Here is a 15,716-nt window from a genome sequence, read left to right as displayed (position 1 = left end):
CATTTACAATTTATCTGTGCATATAAACTGATCAGACATTTACATTAAAAAAAAAAAAACAGGATGAACTGATGTCATCAACCATTGAACAATAAACAACTGAAAAGGTCTGAACTCCAGACCAGATGGCCACAACCTATGTCTCTTAACTCTATTTATATTTCCGGTCCATGTTAAACCATGCAACTCAGACTGGCTAGTTCGAGTCTACGAGGGCATTATTTCTACCAGAGGACCACATCGTCTGGGTTGCTAATTACGTATAAAAAAATCAACATGTTTAAGGAACCTCGTATTATGAGCAAATGCCAAGTTTGCTCAAGTTTGGCAGCAGAGATAGACAATGAGCAAATGCAGTGACAGTTGCCGAAAAGGGCTAATAATCTACCAGCATGCCGTCAGAAAAGTTTATTAGAAATCAAGCAACCAAACTGGGATAATAATAAAGGAAAATGAAAATAAAATCACTACTCTCTTAGCTAGAGATACAGAAGTGACCGCCATGTCCATGCATCACATGCCTAAGCAGCTTCAAAACCAGCAATTTGTTGGAAGCAACAGTATAAGAAATGCAGCTGCAGAATTATTCATTCACGAAGAGTTCCAGAGAACAGCAAATCATCAATTGTATCAATTCCAGCATTATCCATGTAGAATAACCATCAAAAACAATATACTAGCAATCAACAGCTTTTATATTATAGCTTTGCAATCCAAACAGGATATCTTTTGCAAAAATACATTTTAATGTCACGGTTCTTTAAAAAAAATGCTAATATAAAAGACATGTGTGCATCACAGTTCAAGCTCGAGCCACAATACTGCTGGCTATTAGGGGAGGAAACAAGGCTCCAATCCAACCACTCACCCCAACCCTAAAAAGCGTTATCCCCTTGTAACCGGGTTAAGTTACAATATAATCAAACCAAAACCGCAACAAGTGAAGAAGAGCCATCACAACAAATAATCAGAGACTTAGCATTTGATGATCCCTGGCACTCTTTGATATTGATCAAGTGGATAATTATGATACTAAAACATTATAGTCATTCATAAGTTTCTGGAATTGAGCCAACCGGGTCTGCAGTTGTACGATCCCTGCAGCCTTCTGTGAAAGAATGGCATTTAACTTGGTGATATATTCATCAAGTTGATTGCCTGGTTGGTCAGCTTCAGCAAGCAAGTCCATCTCCTGCATAAATATGAAAAGATTATTTCAGTTTTATTATGGCAGAGAAATGTGATGCATCAAAAAGATATCATGACTCACCTCCCTAACAATGTCTATTGTCTCCTCCACTTGTTTTCGGTGCGCAGATACAAGATCTTCCTCTTCCTAAAAGAAGCCACAGCAAAATTTAATTCGCAAGTGAACAAACTGTTCAAAAACAATACAGGATATCTAGAATGCACTTGCCTTCAACAGGACATTAAGTTCATCATCTGAATGAGAATTGTTAGCCTGAACTGCAAGGACATCCCTCTGTTTCATCAGAGCATCATTTCTCCGCCTATCCTCCAAAGCTGATTTTTGGAAGGTGTCTACCTTCTTATTATTATTCATCCATGATGGTTTTTCATGTTCACAGGATTCCTCAGTGTAATTGCAATCATTAGCAATGATGCCACTTTGACCACCACTCTGGACCTTGTAATAATCTGTTTGGACAGAAGCAGATAAATTTCCCTCTGCCCTTCCGCTTGGAACACGGTCCATATTAAAAGGTGGAGATGTTTCTCTCTCAGTTGGTCTTGACCATCCAAACCTGCTCTTTTCATTGGGAAAATCAGCTATGCTATCTACAAAAGTTGGTTCAGATGGTGGAAATGAAGTCAAGGGCAAGGTAGTTGAGTCCCTAAGGTTTGAAGAAGACAATGGATCCCTCTTGGAGTTGTTCCCTTTTGATAGACTCTTAACCCTGGAAAATAAATGTCTGTCAGAGGTATTCAAGCAAAACGAAAGAGCTCACTTCCTCACAGCTACTTCAGTTGCAAAGCCCCATACCTATCAGCATATCTTAGAGTGTTGAGAGTGTGTTCACATGATCCTGAACTTGGTGAAATACATGATATCATAACAGTGCGTGAGTCACCAACAAATGAATCTCTGAGAACTTCGGTCAGCTTACTGCCTCTGAAGGGTATGTGACCCTGGTCACTGTCAAGAGCTCTGATACATTCTTTCAAGGCGAGTAAGCTCTTATTAATTTCAGCACCTTCTATTCTGAAGAAAAAAAAAAGTAAAAATTATTTAGTGGTTTAATTGAACACCGCAGAGTTTAAGGTGCTAAGACAATAGTTAGATTTGTAAAAGAAAGAAAAGAAGGTCAAATTGTTGACTTGGTGCAATTTGTGACCAAGAAGATCTGTTTGGGCATCCAATGGAACCACGCCTAGTTGAAATAAGGACATTTTCAGAGAAACAAGATAGTAAGAGCATGGTCTACCTTGTCTGTTTATCATTATCAGTAGTATCTGCACCGCGCTCACTTCCAGCAAGATCTATAAAAGACAATTTTCCCACTAATCGGGAAGGCTTTGAGTCAGAACCATTGGTTGACTTCTTGATGGCAAGCTGAAGTATAGCGTGTGATCGGGAGGATTCCTCATTTGCACCAGTTGTGCCAGTGCTTCTTGTGGCATTTCCTTTCTCAATGAACTCCCTAATTGCCTCAACATCTGAAACTCTGTATTCTTGCAAACCAACAATGCAGACCTGTTGTTTCCCATCCTCCCTCATGCACAGCTTTCTGCAGAACCAAGAAGCCATTTGGATGATTGAACATAACTTTAGATTTTTAGCCAACCCAAAACCTATGACCTTCAATAACTTACTTCCGATCATTGAGGAGATCAAATAGTTTCCCTCCATATATCTCAAAGAAACTGACAAACAATTGAAAGCCTTGGTTCCGATATGCATGGCGCATCAATCCTAATATGTCTTGGGATGCTTTGAGAGGCAGCGGTTGCATGGTATAAGTCTTTCCACTCCCTGGTTAGGAATTATTAATCACCAAGTTTATTCACAAAAATATGATGGAAAGGAGTAAGGAAGGCATGGAAAACATAAACCAATAAGACCATAGAAACAACAAACCAAAACACAGAATTTCTTTCCTCCTATTCTTCCCTTTTTCACTTTCTAAGAAGGTCATTTCCTGCATTTGTAGACCACATTTAAATACCATTGCCCCAAATATTAAAAGAGTTTTACCATGCCGTTAAACCAGGGAAAGTTACATGACATGGAATACCAAGCACTGACTTGTGTAGTTTAGTTATAGCCAAGGTAAAAGCAGGGGAATGAGAAGAAATAAGTTAGAAGAATTTATAACATGGAAAGTGATTCTGTTAGTCAGTATCAAGCAGTGAGAATATCATATAAATCCAAACTGCTTGCCTGTTTGCCCATATGCAAAGCAAGTTGCTTTTGTTCGCTGGAAAATTAGAGGAACTATTGGTTGAACAGTCTGAGAGTACACCTAGATATATCAATTAAAAGAAAAAGAAGAAATCAGATGAAACCAGCTGAATGTGATGATAATTCAATCCTATAATGAAACACCAATTGTCGATATACTAATACTCACTTCATCATTCGAAACACCTTCATTCAGCACCGCATCAAAAACAAATTCATGTTTCTCAACATATTCAGTCAAATCAACCTGCACATACATACATTATCATAGCATTTTACACCCTTCCATTCAAAACAACAACAACAAAAAATAATAGAGATCCAATGCACGACGACATCCTTGGATTCACATTGTACATACAAATACCACAACAATGTCAATGTAAAGAAACATTTAGTCAGCAAGCAGCAATCACCTTGAGTTTGGTTTCATGAACTGTGAGAGAATTCGAATTCGAATTCGATTCGATGGTGATGATGTCTTCCTCTTTCTTTGCTATCTCCTTTTTGTTTAACGGTCTCTTACGTACCTGCAAGATTACAAATTCTCTCAACCAATCACTACAACTACAAGAAAAGATTTTAATTTGAGTAAATACACAGAGTCAACATACCACAACTTTGATCTTTGCAACATTGTTGTTGTTGTTCAATCTTTCCTTGTCGAAAGACATACTTTTAGTAAGGTTATTATTTTCACCTCGATTTGCAGCTGCTGCTTGATTAAGTGGTTTTAGCTCTGGCAACAAGTCAGTATCAAAAGAATGGAGATCGAATAGACCAGGACTGAACTGATCATCTCCGGTCTTTCTTAGACTCGATGATCTTGACCTGTGTCCAAAGTCCTGCAATTTTCAAACGCCACCCATCTCTTTTTCTTAAGCAGAAACATAGGCAAAGAAAGATTGAGATCAACTAATTAACTAACCAACTAACCTGTGAAGATGACTGAAGAAGCCATCTACTGCTGTCCAGGAAATTATCCGAGTACTGACGGTGGTGGTGCGCCGTCGTCGAATTCGATCTCGGCATCTGTCGTCTCCCTACAACGTTCATCCTTGATCCTTGATCTCTCCCTGTTAGATCTTTTTGTTTCCTTTTCTTTTCAAAAATCAATTATCTCAGTCTCTGCTGCCGCACCTACAGTTACCAACTCTAATCTCTTTTTGCATGTAAAGTGTAAAGAAACAATTATAGTTTTTGTTGATTGAAGGACAAGAAAATGAGAGAGGATTTTCAAACTCTTAAAGGCAAGGACCGGAGGCAGCGGTGGGGGAGGGCACAGAGTGAAGCTGGCGCGTTGTTGTGTAGGTGGAACAAAGAAGCATCGGGGCCCATTTTGAATGAGTGAAGGGTATGAGTGATGTTTTTGTCTCGTGTCTTTTGACTTACTTTTGAATGTGATGGTTGGGCAACGCGCGAGATGGAAGAAAGTGTTCACGCGCACAGGTCTCTTTCTTCTCCAGCTATTGAAGCGGTCATGACGAGGTGGGCGGGGGTGGGGGCAGAGAGCATGCCGCTCTCGTCGTTGTGTGTGGGCGGTGGCCCCACTTACACATCGGTGAATCTCACTCATTTTTATTGTTGTGGAGGAATTATGTGCCGTTGGATTGTGATCTAACGGGTGTGGAGCCCATGTTTTGGAGTTTTTTAAATGCTTGCATTACCTGCGAATCGCGATTTGTGAATTGCGGGATTTGGTTTGGATAAGGTCGCGTTTTGGGACATAAGTTTTTTTTTTTTTTTTTTGTTCCCGTTAATGAGTGGGAAAATTGAATTTGAAGTCGCGATCACAACTATGCACTAAATTATTAATAGCAATATTGTTAATTCCAGAGTGGTTATGGGCATTTGACACATGGAAACGTGTTTGTTATATTAATTTCAAAATTAATTTTGCTGAATTGATAGTTTTATTTTATTTATTTTTTGAGATTCTTAACGTTATTATACCAAAATAATTAAAAAATATTTTTTTTAAATGTTGCAATAGCATTATTAAACATGTTCCTATAAGATTGGATTCAATTATTTTATTAAAAATGTTTTCTTTAGCATGCATAAAAACAGTTGATTTATTTTAAATTATTTTTAATTGAAAAATGATTTTAATTAAAAAAACAAACAAACAAACTGACAAGGAAACTGAATACCAGATACCTTGATTGCATGCTCTTCAGCGCTGTCATTCAATTATCAATGCTTTCAACTGTCCTCTATAAGTTGTTCGTGTTCCGAAGAAAAACAAAACAAGAGGTAATTATTAAGTTATATGAGCTGGAGATGTCTTGTTGAGATGGCCGAGTTGGTCTAAGGCGCCAGATTAAGGTTCTGGTCCGAAAGGGCGTGGGTTCAAATCCCACTCTCAACAAATAGCATGTTTTTTATACCTGTAACATAGCTGGAAACATGTATTAAAATTTAAAATTGCTTGGCTTTTCACTTTGTCCTTTATCCTCGCATTTGGGAGGATTTTAACCCCAAAAAAAAAAAATTAATATTTAATTTTTTAATATTAGATTTATTAAATATTAAACTTTATAATTTATTTTAATTTATTTTTTAAAAATTTTTCCGGCTTCATAACTAATGTTATAAGTTTTATAAGTTAGTCGTGTGTGTTTTTGTTATTTTTTAATTATTTATTTATCAACTTCATTATTTTAACATTAAATTAATTAAAAATTAAGTTTTTTATTTTTTTTTTCATAAAGCTATCATGGTCTTATAATCTAACTCGCTAACTTTACAGGTTAGTCATATTAAATCAGGTATTTTTTATCAATTTCTTAATCTATTTATTTTTTTAAAATTCATCCTTCGATATTAAGTTGATTGGAAATTGAACTTTTATTTTTAATTAAATTTCTATATAGTTGTTCTGGTCTCTTCACTCGAGTTTAGTAGGTTATCTTCAATTAACTCAAGTTTTTTTATTGTCTTTTTTAATTTAAAATTTTTTAGTACTTGTTTTATATGAGGTTAGACAAGTTAACTTGGGTGTTTTTTGTTTTTTTTAGTTGATTTTTTTTAATTTCATCATTCAATATTGAATTTAAATTTTATAATTAATTTTAATTTGTGTTATATGAGTAGGTTTGTTCATTTGACTCAAATAGTTTTTTTGTTTTTTTTAATTAAGTTTTTTTATTTTTTTAATTATAAATCGATTAAAAATTAAATTTTATAATTTATTTTAAAAAACATAATTGCCAAGGATTTTATTTTTTTAAGATTTCTTAATAGGTTGCAAAGAACTATGGATTGGATGTCATGTAAACAGTAGAAAAAAGGTATTAGTTATGGAAAAGACCAGGATTCACAACAATATTTTTTGATATTTTGGTTAGGACAATTGGGATCGGAAATGCAGTTTCACTTTGTTTTTAAATAATTTATTTTTTTATGTTAAAAATTAATTTTTTTATATTTTTGAATCTTTTTGATGTGCTGATCTCAAAAATAATTTTTTAAAAAAATAAAATATATATATTTTAATGCATTTCTAAACAAAAAGTACTTTGAATCGCAATCACAGCCACAATTCCAAACAAGCAATAAAAAATGGAGGTTTGGGTTGTGATTTTTTGGTGTCTTTTATGAAGATGGTGGCTCTAGAATTCACGGTGGTGGGCTATGATTTTTTTTATATATACAAAAACTTAATTTTTTATTGAATTTTTTTTATGATTTTAGATTATTTTAATATTAAAATAAATATTATTTTACTATATTTTTAAGCAAAATTACACTTATTACAATCCCAGATACCAATGAAAAGAAAAAAATGAATTTCATTAGAGTTGTTGTGTCAAGTTAACTTGACGAGATACCTTAAGATTATGATCCAACTATTTATATTAATTAATATTACTTTTATATATTTTAATGTTTAATATTACTTTCACAATCATCTTTTTATTATTATTTCATGTTTTGTTTATTCATAAATTCTCAATAACTAATATTATTTTGTGTTTCTAGCAATGGTATCCCTCTTTTAAATTAAACAAGAATAAGAGAAACTCATCTAATCAAACAAGAATAAGAGAAATTAAATATGCACTTTACCATAGAAAATATATGTTTGAATATATGTATTAACATGTGTAAATTATTCAAATAAAATAATTTAAATCTAATGAGTGGAGAATTCAATACACATTTATAAAACTACCTATGTTTTTATGTTTTTATAAAACTACCTTCACGTGCATGTATCCATTTTTCAATAGAAAATTATTTATCATATGATTGTTTTACTACTTCTCATGACTTATGGAACCATTGACACAAGTATTTTTAAAAAATAATGCAAACTCTAGAATGGTGGGAGGCTCTTGACAAAAAAAGCATTTGGTTATTTGTACATCTTCAATAAAATAAATAACACATTAATACAAATAGATATATAAGATTAAGTAATGATTTGATGGTTCTATCAAACTCTACTAGGGTTGTGGCTAAAGAATATACTTAAATTAAAAGTATTGATTATCACGGGACTTTTTCTCTAGCTGTGAAACTTGCTTTGGCCAAGTTCTTCTTGTTATAGCTATGGTTAAAAAATGATTTTTTTCATTAATCAAATGTTAATAATATATTTTTACATGAATATTTATAATAATAAGTCTTTATAAAACTTCCACCGAGTTACAAGCATATATAAATAATTACTTTGTCATTTTAATAAAACTATTTATAGGTTTAAACAAGTCTCTATAAATTAGTTTTTTAAGTTTTCTCCCGCTTTTTTTATGCTAGTTTTACACAATCTAAACTAATTACTTATTATTTTATTGTTACAAACATGGTTACTCACCTTTTATTTAGTTTATGTTAATAATATTGTCATTATGAGTATTTTTATTTTATTTTATGTTAATGATATTATCATTATATAACAAATTAGCTATCGCATGTCTAAAATCATTTCTTAGCCAATGTTTTCATCTCAAGGATCTTAGCAAGACAAAAAAAAATTTTGGTATTGAAGTCTTTAAGTCCAAACAAGGCATTTATCTAAGTGAATACAAATATTTTTAGGTATTCTTGCTGACTCAAGTTATTCAAGTTCTTCTCATGCTTTTTTATTCCATTGAGCTCCAAAAAGAATGAAAAAGAAGTTATTATAGCAATTGTAAGACGAATTTAAAGTTAAACAAACTCTAATGGGGACATTCTTTGTAATTCATTATATTACAAAAGATTGGTTAAGAGACTTATTTATCCTGTGATCACTCAACCAAATATTATTTATTTTATTAATATTTTAAATTAATATATGCATCAACCACGTTATCATTAAAGTAGTTAAATATTTTAAAAGATAGTCTAAGTTAAGATCTTTTATTTTCTGCTTCTACTAATCTTTGTCTTAAAGTTTATTGTAATTTAGATGGAGCTAATTATTCTCATAACATAATATTCAACTACCAGTTATTATGTATTGTTTTGTTCTAAGCTTATTTTTTGGTGCGCAAAGAAACAAATAATGGTATCCTAATCATAGTTGAATTGAGTATAAGATAATGACTTTAAATCACATGGCTTAGTTATTTATTAACTAATATTACCATCCCTTATTTTTCACTAATTCCACTATTTTATAATAATTAAGTTGTTTTGCACCTTGCATGAAGTCCAATTTTTCATAAACAAAGAAAGAACATCGAAGTTTGTTGCCATGTTGTTTAAGACAAAGTTCAACCAAATATGATTTATAGTGCTCATATTTCCACTTCCCATTAATTACTTGATTGTTCTCCAAGACATGCGACAATGCACAATTTCAATCAACAATCATTAACCTTTTACATATAATGTTTTATAACACGATCCTCTCCATAGTCTTAAGTATTTTTATTTTGTATATAACATTCTTTAGACTATATACATTCATTTCATTTTTTCTAAGAACAATTTTTAATCCAATTCTATACATTTATTAACAGAAATTAAATTATCTATGAATGTTAACGTCGTCGTTTAAACAGATGTAAAGACCTATCTTATTGTCGTTTTTAAAAGGTGAAATGAGCATAGGATTGATTTGGACTTGTGATTCTAGCCTCCAGCCAATGCACCAAAACTCGAGGAATTATTCATTATTAATCTGAAAAAACTTACGATAATTTATTTGTATTAACTACACATACATCTTCTAAAGTATATATTAAGTTAATAAAATGTTTGTATGATTCAGTAATTACGTACCATATATCACTTTAAAGATTGATTTTATAAAAATTAAATATATTTAAATACATAAAAAAAATTATGTTATATATTATAATAACATCGAACAACAAAATGAGACGGCAAAGAAAATTTTCAAAACCAGTAGTAGTTCTTCAAAAAAGGAATTGGTAACTTTAAACGTGCTGGTGGATCTCAGCGCGAGTCGGGCTTGGTGGAAAGCTGGGAGTTGGGCCGGCCCAGAAATAAGACCCGCGACAGGTATAGGAGAATTGATAAACCACGCCCGCCTAGAAAACGAGGGTGGAGGATAATCGGCAAAAAATAAATAAAAATTGAGGTGTGTTCTAGCAGCTTAGGGAGAGGGTTAGGCGGTAGCTGCTTGTTCTCGCGCCGTATTGATTGATACCAGAAATTAAAAGGACAGAGTCCGTCTCTCTTCCGAATTTGTGGAATCAAATCAGTGAAGAAGAACAACAGCAACCTGTTCCATAAGAGATTATTCGAATAGGGAGAAAAAAACGATGGCATCCATTTACCTCTCGATATGTTCAACTTCGAAACCCCTAGCGGCGCCACCTAAATCTGCAGGAAGAGCAACAGCTTCAGCGTTGTCGTCTTCATCTTGTTTTAAAAGCCAATTTTGCGGATGCTTTGTGGCTGGACGATTGGTTTGTTCCGGGAGCAGGAAACAGAAGAAGCAGATGCAGGTTGTTTCTATGGCACCTGATGAAGAGAAATTGACTCGCCGAAGTCCTCTCGATTTCCCTATCGTACTTCTCTCTCTCTACTACTACTTTTACTTATTCTGAAATTGTCGTGTCAAAGAATATTATTAATTATGTTGAATTAGTGTCGTCAAAACCTAAGTTAAACACCCTCAAAGACATGTTTCGAAGAAAGTTGCTCAGGGGAAGGAATCAAGGAAGGGGTGTTTTCATTATGATAATCCATGTTTCACATCTTTGATTTCTTTTGTTGTTCGAATTTCTTCTATCTGTATTAAACACGAAAGAGGTGCTGTTGAGGGTGGTGATGTGCAAAAATATCTAAAGAAAATGTGCCACAGTCAATATGGGTATTAATTTAGCAAAGGAGCTCTTCAGTTAGTAACAATTCCAAGTGAAGCTGACAATGTATTCAAATGGTCTTCAAACACCCTTTTGAATTCAAAACTGAAACTAGGTCATATGCTCAATTGATATTCAAATATTGTGTTTGTAGATTATTTCCGAGTGTCGTGCTATTTGGATAATGATATCATTTGCTCTTATTTTTATCTATGCTTCATCCTTGTGATTCATTAGGCTTCGTTGAGCTCTTAAGAATGACTAGTGAGCATCTATGGTTGATGTGAGCTTAGTTTTATAGATGCAAAGTGGATCAAGTTATTGTCTGCTTGATTTCATAGGGCTATTGATTGAAACATGCTCAAAGGCTGAGGTGTTGGGTTTTCCTTCTTTCTTGGTGGTGGGTGGAATATAGAGTTTGATTTTTTGCTTAATGAGTTCCGCAGAGCACTCAAATTTGAGTATATTGTCTAACCAGGTCATGTAGACTATAAGATCATCCAAGCCACAACCAAAAGTATCTTTCTGCTCAACTACTAGAATTTTGGCATCCAATTCTGCTATTTGATTTTCTCTACTAATTGATCTCATTCAATTTTTTTCATGGAGAGTTAATAAGGTTGCTTTATTGGATAACAAACAAGGTTGATTTGATCTAGGATGATATATCATAATCAGGTACAGCCACCCAAGCCCAGTTGTTGCAAATTTTCAGGGTTGTATTTTGTATATGCATCATAATTAGAGATGGAAATCTGATTCTTGAAGTTGTAGTTCTGCAACTTGTCCATTTGGCTTGTGTTGCATCAGGGGCTACAGTTGTATTTTGTGGTAGATTCCTTGAAAAACATGCAATTTTGGATAGATAGAGAGAAAAAGGATATACTGCGCTCAAAATCACCCATGTTGCCTTTTGACATCATGCATGAGGGAATCATTGTCTGAGTGACTGGTTATCTAGTCAACTGCTCTATTCCCGTATATCTTGAGCTTTGAAGCTTGAAAAATTTGCGTGAACATTTTGAATTGCTATGTGAGTTGCACAAGGAATTGCTAGGTGAATGGTTCTAATTATGAAAGCTGCTTTATTCATTTAGATAGTTTTCATCTTCTGTCTCTACTCCACTGAAAAATTGTTTATTAGTGTAAATCTTCTTTTTCATGTGGTTCTTCAAATGTTATGCTGTTTTTGATGAAAGCATAAAGTTGGGCCCTGGTTTGGTTCTTATGAATTCATGGGAAATAAATGAAACTTCCTCTATATGTTAAATCTTTGAAATTTTTAATTCCATCAATTAGATCTTTTGGGAACATTATGGGCTTGTAGTTTTGTCCTGAATATCTCCTGCTTGACATGGCATGGTGAATAATAGTCTTCTGTAGAGTTCATTGATATCTGAACTTGGTGGTTTTCCTTCATCTTATTTGCATGGCAGGAGTGGGAAAGGCCGAAGCCGGGGAGTAGGCCTGATATATTCCCGCAGTTTAGCCCTATGAAGACACCGATACCACCCCCATTGCCCTATGATCCTCCTGAAGAAGATGAGGAAGAAGAAGAAGAGAAAAAGAAAGAGGAGGAGGAGGAAGATCCTGAAAAGGAAGAAGAACCAGATAAGCCCGAGAAGCAGTAGTATTGATAGCAGTGTGGTAGCTTTGAATTTCTTTTGAATTGTCTATCAATTCGCCAAGTTTTTGAGAGCCAAGTCTAGCTTTTCATTGGCAATAGGAAGTGGATGAAATGTAGTAATCATCCAAGGTAGGGTGATGTTATGGCTGGTATTTACCAGTATGAGCTGCAAAGATCTTGCTATGGGACATAATACATGGCAAAATGCGATAAATAGATGTTAATTCATTGCTGTGTTGAAGTTTTAAATATTCTATGTTGTGTTTCATTAATAATTTCTATTTTCACTATCTGCCTGCAGTGCCATTTATGAAATAAATTGCTGCTATAAAGAATAGACTTTATGATGGATTTCCTATAAACAACGATCTAAGGCATGGAAAGTTTATTTTCTAATAAAGTTACATGATCAAAGAGTTGATCAGGCATGGAAAGTTTATTTTCTAATAAAGTGACATGATCAAAGAGTTGATGTTTTATAAATTACTAACATGATCATATTAATTATCTTATATAAGTAATACCATACTTATAAATATCATCAAGCATTCATGTTGCTAGTTTATGTTAACAACAAATCAAGTTTCTATCATAATAACGATTTCGGCCGAAAACTATGAAAGATCAAGCATTTGATGTACCAAATATTATACAACACAAATCTAAATTAAACATTTAATAAGCAAGGTATTAAGAATTAGTAAGATAAAAAGATAAAACATGTTAATAACAATCTTTCTTGGATATAAACATTTAAAGCTCATGTTGAGTTTATATTATACCTATTCTAACACCATTAGAGAAACCTTTTCACCTTGACATAATTAACTTAGCTAAACATTAAGAAGGAGAAAAACACAAATAAACAATATAAGAACATAAACATAATATAAGCTAACTAAGTATAGGAAAGGAAATGAAAGAGCATAAACAAGAGATTACTATAGCATAAAAGAAAACTTGAACATTACAAAGATGTAGAGAGAAAGCAAGAAGATAACTTTGATCTGAAAATTAATATGACTAAATACATGGACAATGCCTCCTTTTATAGGCTAAGTTTCAGAACTATTGATTGATTGAAGAATTGGTGGGCATCCATTGATTTGGTGGCTGGTTTTTGACATTAATGGCTGCTGGTTTTTTGATATTGTGGGCTGATTTTTGATATTGTTGGCTGGCCAAAACGTCATTGCTCACATCAGAATTATAGCCAACTGAATTGTGGAATCTGTGGGCAATTGTCTCAGCTTTCCATCAAAAAAAACCAGAGCTCATTTGGACTTCTAGAACTCAAGATATGAGCCAAAAACCGAATAGTGCTTGAGCTGCAGGACAGCTTCCGACGTCTTCGTTGTTGCTAAGATTTGGGCTTGAAAACGGCAGAACTGAGTCTTTGACTTCATATGAAAGTTGTAGGTCTATGTCTTACCTTTCCATCGATATAAAATGGACCTAAATCTGATATCTACAGCTCCAGATATGATCAAATTACTGAACGGTGTTCGAGTTTGGAATGCACCAGCAACACTTTGCTAAGTTTGGCCTTCTTTTTATCCTTTCAATTTCAATCCTTAAACTCATCAATCAATCCTTTTATTTATGTGATAGACCTGCATTTAGGATGAACATTTACCATGAATTAAAGGTATATTATATTTTTAGACTTGCTAATATAAAACATGCTTTTGTTAGGGAATTTAATGATACTTTAAGTGCAATATGATGACATAAATCCTTAATGAGAATGCACTTTTAAGTACTAATCACAAAGGCTTCAAAGCTATTAAACATATGGGTTCTAGAAATAAATATGAATTATGTTTTCCTGCTATTAAACATATGGGTTTTAGACATAAATATGAATTATGTTTTCCTTGTAATAAATGATCTATAATCTCAGAACTTATCATTCTAGGTAAGGAAACTCTATTACAAAAGTTTTTCTCTATAGCATTGTCTAGTTGGATTCTTGTCTAATTTAACCTAGAAGATAAAGCTTGGCAGGACAACAACAGGTGTACAAAAAAAACAAACAAACTGAAAGTAGCATGTGCCATTTAGGCAGGACAACAACAGGTGTACAAAAAAAAAAAAAAACCAAACTGAAAGTAGCATGTGTCATTTGGGGCATCGAAAAATGCAGGAGGTATAACTCTAATTTCTAACGAAGCCAAAACATAAATTTGAATTATATTTTCGGCTCGACACATATAAAAGCGCTCCCCTTAACACGAACTATCCACATTAGTCTTCATCTAAGTGGCAATTAATACTCGTATCTATATTCATAGTATTCATCTAAATAGCTGATTATGACACTAAATTACCTATGTTATTCTTTATCTAAACAATCGACTAATTTACATGTTCGTATCCATTGTCTCCTTTTAAATAGTTGACTATAATACCAACCAATCACATTGATTTCTATCCAAAGATTTGATTAATCACATGTTTGTATCCATAGTTTCCATCCAAAAATCCAACTATGATACCAATCAATTATATTTGTCCTCATTCAAATGGTCGATTATGATACCAATCAATCACAGTAGTCTCCGTTCAAATAACTAACTAATCATATATAAATTTATTAATCTTTATCATTATAACTTATTTATTTATTTTAAACATTTTTAGGTTCAACTGTTGTGATCAATTATAATTTACATAGTGACTACTATTATTGTGATCAGTCATAATTATATACTAGTTATAGTTGTTGTAGTCATCTGCAATTATATACAAAATATATTAGATATAACACCTCTATTGTAAGTCAGGGATGTACAAAAGCTCATAAAAAGGGTGACAACTCTTAATAGGTTTATCTCTTATGCAGGATAATGGACTTCATAGTTGAGTACTACTTTAATAAGTCACTTGTAGATGTATCACGCCATATGTTCTAGTTTGGAGACAAGATTTTGTTTATTAACCTTAAAAAATATGTTTTTAAGTATATATTATGTTTTAAGTTTATATCATCTAATAATACCAGAAGGTATGAAGCTCTCCTAGCTGGCTTAATGTTGGCCAAGGTTTTAAACATATTCTCCTTTAAAGTATATGGCGACTAATAATTGATAATGGGCTAGTATGAGAGCTAATTTAAAAATAAGGATTCCTTAATGATCAGGTATTAATAAAAGATATTTGGACTACTAGTTGGTTGAGAAGAGAAAGGGAACACAATGTCTTTTTTAGGCTTTATTTGTTTGCAAGAAAGTTGTTTTCTTTTGGAAAGTGAATTCCGGGGAGAGTGAATTCCGAGAAAGTATTTTCTAATGTATGGTAGTATTATGAAAAATAAACTGGAAAATAATTTATTAATGAATTAATTTTTTTTCAAGTTTATCTAATATATATAAAATATTTAATATAAATATTTAAT

The 15,716-nt window shown here is 32.9% G+C and overlaps 2 protein-coding genes and 1 non-coding gene across 3 annotated transcripts; 2 read left to right on the top strand and 1 right to left on the bottom strand.

The window, feature by feature from the left end:
* Positions 1 to 808: 808 nt before the first annotated feature.
* Positions 809 to 4,716, bottom strand: LOC105138922 (kinesin-13A-like). The gene is made up of 11 exons (XM_011045160.1): positions 4,361 to 4,716; positions 4,039 to 4,269; positions 3,841 to 3,954; positions 3,594 to 3,671; positions 3,404 to 3,485; positions 2,836 to 2,995; positions 2,448 to 2,750; positions 2,006 to 2,224; positions 1,418 to 1,919; positions 1,271 to 1,336; positions 809 to 1,192 (listed from the first exon to the last, which is right to left on the bottom strand). Exons 1-11 carry the CDS (start codon positions 4,478 to 4,480, stop codon positions 1,025 to 1,027), a joined length of 2,043 nt encoding a protein of 680 aa, XP_011043462.1. The 5' UTR covers positions 4,481 to 4,716; the 3' UTR covers positions 809 to 1,024.
* Positions 4,717 to 5,714: 998 nt separating this feature from the next.
* Positions 5,715 to 5,795, top strand: TRNAL-AAG (transfer RNA leucine (anticodon AAG)). The gene has a single exon. It is a non-coding gene; the product is annotated as a tRNA-Leu (tRNA).
* Positions 5,796 to 9,933: 4,138 nt separating this feature from the next.
* LOC105138921 (coiled-coil domain-containing protein 9) lies at positions 9,934 to 12,570 on the top strand. Its single transcript, XM_011045159.1, has 2 exons — positions 9,934 to 10,395; positions 12,129 to 12,570. Exons 1-2 carry the CDS (start codon positions 10,147 to 10,149, stop codon positions 12,321 to 12,323), a joined length of 444 nt encoding a protein of 147 aa, XP_011043461.1. The 5' UTR covers positions 9,934 to 10,146; the 3' UTR covers positions 12,324 to 12,570.
* Positions 12,571 to 15,716: the final 3,146 nt, after the last annotated feature.

The sequence above is a fragment of the Populus euphratica genome, unplaced genomic scaffold, assembly GCF_000495115.2.
Source record: "Populus euphratica unplaced genomic scaffold, PopEup_1.0 scaffold135.1, whole genome shotgun sequence".
In the NCBI taxonomy this organism is placed as follows: domain Eukaryota; kingdom Viridiplantae; phylum Streptophyta; class Magnoliopsida; order Malpighiales; family Salicaceae; genus Populus; species Populus euphratica.
The sequence above is the reverse complement of the archived record's forward strand: the minus strand, read 5'-3'. Positions and strand labels throughout refer to the sequence as shown.